The following is a 6,345-nucleotide window of genomic DNA, read 5'->3' on the forward strand; positions in this document are numbered from 1 at the left end:
ATATTGATATCCTTATGTAACATTTGCACTTTTGCTAGCACTGTCGGCTAGCGATAGGCTAAGGGGCGGGACATCTCTGAGCGGTTAACCAATCACAGCCGGCCAGCTAAACAATCAGAGCAGACCAATCAGCAGGAGAGGACTCTTTAAAGTAGAGACACTACATACTGATATACACCTGAACATCAGCAGGAGAGGACTCTTTAAAGTAGAGACTCTACATACTGATACACACCTGAACATCAGCAGGAGAGGACTCTTTAAAGTAGAGACTCTACATACTGATACACACCTGAACATCAGCAGGAGAGGACTCTTTAAAGTAGAGACACTACATACTGATACACACCTGAACATCAGCAGGAGAGGACTCTTTAAAGTAGAGACTACATACTGATATACACCTGAACATCAGCAGGAGAGGACTCTTTAAAGAAGAGACTCTACATACTGATATACACCTGAACATCAGCAGGAGAGGACTCTTTAAAGTAGAGACACTACATACTGATATACACCTGAACATCAGCAGGAGAGGACTCTTTAAAGTAGAGACACTACATACTGATATACACCTGAACATCAACAGGAGAGGACTCTTTAAAGTAGAGACACTACATACTGATATACACCTGAACATCAGCAGGAGAGGACTCTTTAAAGTAGAGACTCTACATACTGATACACACCTGAACATCAGCAGGAGAGGACTCTTTAAAGTAGAGACACTACATACTGATATACACCTGAACATCAGCAGGAGAGGACTCTTTAAAGTAAGTAAATCTTTGCTTTAAGTCTTTTTCTCAGGAGGAAAATACTCTTTCAATGCATCTTAGTTAATTAATAGAAGAAGTATCCGTTAGTATGAAAGCTTCCTGATAGCAGACTTACATCCAATATATTTGAACATCTCAGTGTGCTGGCTTCACTTTGATACAGATTACATCACCGTCTATCTGCCTGTCCGTCACATGCTTTGTGCCAGAGAGCTTTGGGCTGGATCACCTTATATAACAACACACTGTTCTGCTCATCTGCTTAATCTCAGCCACACTGGATAACTCTTCTTTTTTTTATCCGGGCGGCAGCGGAGGCAATCCTAATGCGCTCCCTGTGTGCCAATCCTTGTTTGGCCTCGACAACTTCCCCACGTCCTCGCTCACTTTGACAAACCGCTCCTTCTGCCACTCTCCTCCTTATCCCACTTAACATTGTTATATTGTTAACATGTCAATACTCCGGCTCAATGAGTGATTCTCCCATTGTGTCCCCACATCACAACAGGAAACCCGCTGTGATTGGGAGCCACATGACACACTTTTAAGCCCCAGCATCTCCATCTCCATCTCCATTTTTTTGCTGTCAGGGCTTTTTTCCTCCCGTAACAAAGAACCTCCCTAAGTCTATCACGCTAGACGAACCCCTTTAAGTTAATTACTCGCCACCGAGAACAACAACAGTGATGTGCGCTGACACAAAAACACTCAGGGTGGACGGAGCTGCAGGCCCGAGGGCAGTGGATGCATCGGTGCTGTTCTCTGTGAGCACTCGGCGGTGAAGAGCAGAAGGGGGTGGGAAAGAGAAAAGAAAACACTCCTGAAAGAAGTGCAGAGCCACTGGGTTGCTGTGAGGAGAAGGGAAAGTCCATGTCGTCACTCCCAACTAATCATGGGAGGTTTCACACGTGCTTATCGTGCTAATCACACTAAACGAGGAAGAGGTTAACATCTCTGACCTTCTAATATGGATAAAGGATGGGAGAAAATCCCACTATTTTCCCATTATTCTAACTCCTTCTTCTTGTGGCCCTCATCATCCTCTTTTATTAATTCACACTTTTTGTTCCTTTTGATTTTCTTTTCAAACTTCAGACATTTTTTCCAGATTTGATTTGCTGATTATTATTGTTTTGTACAATTATTTGAAAAAAAGATCTGGCTTTTAATCTCAAATTTCTGGATTTTTTTCTAGTTGTCGACTTTTTAAAAATTAGATTCTTTTTTTTATCACTTTTTCTTTAAAAAATGAAGAAATCTGACTTTTGTTCTTCTTTCTAAAAAGATCTGACTATTTTTCAAATTTCAGGAATATTTTCTAAGTGACGACTTTCAAACAATCCCGAATTCTTTTTCAAAATGATCACTTTTCCTAAAAATTCAGATTTTTGCAAAAATAATCTGACTTTTCTTTTTGAAATTTCGACTTTTAAAAATGTCTCACTATTTTCTCATTATTCTGGCCCTTATCATCCCAAATTGTTTTCCTTTTGATTTTCTTTTCAAACTGTAGATGTTTTTTCCAAATTTGATTTTTCTGATTATGTTTTCAAAATCATCACTTTTTCCTAAAATTTCGGAGTTTTTTTGAATTTTTTCTAAATGTATACTTTTACTACTAGATTATATATTTGGAGCATGCGTTAGCTACCAGAAGATTTCATATATTGACTTTTTATCCAGTTTAAACACACATTTTTACCGTGCATTTTTTAGATTTTGGGGCATTCTGACTCTTTATTTGAACCAGAAAGGATTTCTTTGGTCCAGTGAAGGAGTTGATACCCTTCAAATGTTAAAGAAATCTAACATTAGATTTCTGGAAAACATCCAGCAACTGAGTCTGCGTATCGACAACATATTGCCACTACATCACTCTACTTTACCCAAATAAAACAACACTTAATGCCACATTAGGATATCCAGAATCCATGAGAATATTAGGCCATGTATCCCAATCTCAAAATAGCATCAATATATTGCGGCAAATCTCGATGATTTCCCCGTTCTGTTTCAATCCTTCAAAATAAAAGCCTCCAGTAACGGTCTGTGCCTCTTACCCAGATCCTGCCCGCTGTGGTCCTGAGAGTTCCTGCTGGAGGTGGGGGAGTCCCCGTCTCCGGGCCAGATCTGCCCCGTTTTGCGGACCCCGATGATGGCGGCCTCGGACACGACCACCTGCTGCTTCAGGCGCTTCTGAGCCAGCGGCGTGGGGGGGCTGCTGCTGTCGAAGGACTGCTGGGAATGCTGGGAGTGCTGGGAGGGGGAGCGGCTCTTCTCCCGGTACAGGGGGAATGTGGTGGGGCTGGGCGACACGTGGCTGGACTGACCCGACGAGAAGTCCTCCTCGCTGGAGGTCAGATTCTCGTTGGAGCTGCAGTCCGGCGTGTAGCCTCCGCCTAACAGGGGGTGGGGGGGGGGGGATTCATCACAATATTGATATCCTTTGGACAAGAAAGAAGTGTGCTATGATAAAGTCATGACCTTTAGCATTTTATTTGACTATCTTATTATACAGAATATGGAAATGATGTAGACCATCTTGCTCGATATTTCCGTTGTGTTCAAATGTTCCCCATCATTAGAAGAACTTATTTATGTTTGTACTTACGTCCGATTTCTTCCTACACTATAATGTCGATGTGTGGATAAGAATCCATAATTCATTCCTCTTTTTGAAGGTGTTCTTGCATTATAATATCACATTATGGAGTAAACTGGGCTTGAAATGCCAGAAGTACAACCACAATCATTTTGCATGGATGATATAAGACGCACCTCCTACGTCGTCGAAGCTGCCCGGAGAGTAGGACCTCCTCGGCCAGGTGAGGTGAGCCTCCTCCTCCTCGCTGTGATCCCGGATGTGGATCACTTTGGGTTCCCCCTCCCCCATCATCCCCCCGACGTACACACTGGTGTAGGGCGGGCACTCTGATCTCCCCCCTGTGGAGCGGACCTCGGCCTCCTCGTACGACCCGTTGAATCCCTCTGTGGATCTCCCTCTCTGCGCCTTACCGATGTCCCCCGATGCTGCAGACAGGTTCCCAGGGAGCGAATGCAGGGACCGTTTCCTCTCCATCTGCATGGCCTGACTCCCCAGGGTGCTGATCTTGTCTGAAACCTCCCTGTCGTTGACTTTGACCAAGCCGCGCTCGTGATGGTACTCCATGTTCACGTAGAAGGGCTTCTCCATCACCGACAGGCCTCTGCCGTCTCCCGCAGAGTGGGAGTTGGCCCTCCTGATGCGCTCGAAGTTGGACCTCAGAGCAGCCACGGAGCCGGTGCATGGTGGATGATCGGGAAGCTCTGAGCCGCCGTCTTTCTGTTTGCTCGGAGACGCTCCGTCCACCTCCAGATGTACTTTACTCTCATCTGTGTGCAGAGGTGGATGCAAAGTACCAATACATTACTTGTGTTCGTTTCTCCCCCCTTTACTTTTTGACCGTTCTGTTTTAATGTCTCTAACATTAACTCAAAAACCAAGAATCATCACCAAATGTTATTTAACTCCCTTTTTAGCTGTAAACAATGTCTCAGACTACTGGTTTACGTGAATAACAGCAGGGAACTTACAAGGACTAGACCCTGGAAATGCATGTGGGCAATGGGTGTGTTCTCTCTGATGGATGAACACAATCTAAACCCATTCACTTCCTGTGGCGGTCATCATAGTTGTTACAAAGTGGACTCAAAATTGAATAAAAATGGTGATCAGCAATTAGATTAAATGTCCAAATGCATACTGGGGAGCATATAAGAAGGCCTTGAAGCGATCAGATGTAAAGCACAATATATCTGATAGATAAGATTTGACAAACAAGACAGGAGGGTTCAGTCAAAGTACAGAAGTATCATCACCAAAATGCACTTAAAGTATAAATCTTTGGGCAGAAAAGTACCTCTAAATTGTACAGTAGTTGAGTAAATGTACTTAGTGACTTCCCACCTGTGTCTGTGTGCTGATCTCCATCGTTCATCTGAGCTGAGTTTTTGAATCCCCACCGCTGCCCGTCGTAGGACTTCCTCTCTTTGGCCAGCAGAGTCTGCAGGTAGATCATGCGGAAGCGCTCCTTGTTCACCTCCTTCTCCAGGTGTCTGATGGACGTCTTACATTTGTCCAGCTCTTGCTCAATGTTCCCCATTGAGTTCAGATCCATGCAGGGGGGGTCAGACTCAGGGAACTGGGCTTTCCATGCAGCCACAAACCCCACCGGCTCCACCATGATGATTGTTATTACTCAGAGGTGGAAGAAGTGCTCATATCTTGTTCTAAAAGTAGAAGTACCAGAGTGTAGGAATACTCTGTAAGTACAAGTCCTGCACAATGTTACTCAAGTAAAAGAAGAAAGGTATTAGCATCTAAATAAAGTACGAAATGTAAGAGTAGTCATTGTTTGATTGGTCCATTTCAGAATAATATCTCTGATATGTTTTATAATGATTGATCATTAAAGTGTTCTCAGAGCTGGTAAAGGTGCAGCTAGTTCTAATGGCTTTGTATACTGCAGGGTAGCTGCTGGATTTACTGCAGGTGAACTACAGTCTGATTTAAGGGAGATTATATTTACCTTCATTAATCCAGATCTGTAAAGTCACTAAAGGGATTAAATACATGTAGTGGAGTAAAAGTGCACCATTTACCTCTGAACTGTAGTGGAGTAGAAGTAGAAAGTAGCACAAAATTGACTCAATTAAAGTAGAGTATTTAAAAATTGAACTTAAGTACAGTACTTGAGTAAAGGTGGTTAGTTACTTTACACCACTATTAAATATTATAACTAATCATCAACTATTTAATCAAAACATACATTTTTAAAGCTGGATCTGACTGTTTACCTTCCATAGTGTTATCCAGAGGAGGTAATCCACTTTAAAGTGAATAAAAACTCACAAACACAAGGAGAAAATCCTCTCTCCTTACTCCTGTTGATGCAGTCCACACAATGATGATTTGTATCCTTGTTTCTTGTATTTATTCCGATCCTTTGTGCCCGTCTATTCTCTGGAGATGTGTCCCCCTCTGTGTTTGCTGTCAGACTGAATCTCTGCTGCTTTCTCCCTCTCCGTCAGCAGGAAGAGAGGAGGGGCTTCATGGCTTACACTGCAAACACATTAAGAAGAAAATACATTACAATAATATGTCAAAATGCGAGTTTCCAGGCAAAGCAGATTAAAGCTGAGGAAATGTTGAAAAACAACTTGACAGCTGTGAGAAATTTGATCTGACACCGCATCAACACTGACATTGCAAAGACATACATTGTCCAACGTCGTGGAGAAGAAAGAGTATTTTGTGCAGGAAGGTGAAGGAAAACGATCCTGAAATTCAAAACCACCTGCTTGTATTTTTATCCCCCAAAAAGACTACATTTCACTTAATTCCCTCCCTTGTCCTCCCTTGGCTTTCCGTGTCTATATTTTGGACACACAGGGCATTTGTGCTTTTAGTTTTGCTCCGAAAACTCCGCTGGTTAATCCTCCCAAAGTTCATTGTGTCACAACCTGAAGCAGAGCTGTGGGGAAATGTCGCCACCTGTCGGTCAGAGACTGCAATTACAGAAAGGTG

General features: G+C 42.9%; 1 protein-coding gene across 1 annotated transcript in view; it reads right to left on the reverse strand.

Annotated features, from left to right (window-relative positions):
* si:dkey-91m11.5 (PH_BCR_vertebrate and RhoGAP_Bcr domain-containing protein) overlaps positions 1 to 6,201 on the reverse strand; it is a 48,209-nt gene extending 42,008 nt beyond the window's left edge. Inside the window, exons 1-5 of the mRNA XM_063897732.1 lie at positions 6,039 to 6,201; positions 5,616 to 5,880; positions 4,726 to 5,048; positions 3,558 to 4,151; positions 2,840 to 3,178 (exon numbers count right to left, since the gene is read on the reverse strand). Of these exons, the coding sequence (XP_063753802.1) occupies positions 2,840 to 3,178; positions 3,558 to 4,151; positions 4,726 to 5,002 (1,210 nt within the window). The 5' untranslated portion in view covers positions 5,003 to 5,048; positions 5,616 to 5,880; positions 6,039 to 6,201. The remainder of the gene's footprint in view (positions 1 to 2,839; positions 3,179 to 3,557; positions 4,152 to 4,725; positions 5,049 to 5,615; positions 5,881 to 6,038) is intronic.
* Positions 6,202 to 6,345: the final 144 nt, after the last annotated feature.

Source organism: Eleginops maclovinus, chromosome 12 (assembly GCF_036324505.1).
Source record: "Eleginops maclovinus isolate JMC-PN-2008 ecotype Puerto Natales chromosome 12, JC_Emac_rtc_rv5, whole genome shotgun sequence".
Lineage (NCBI taxonomy): Eukaryota > Metazoa > Chordata > Actinopteri > Perciformes > Eleginopidae > Eleginops > Eleginops maclovinus.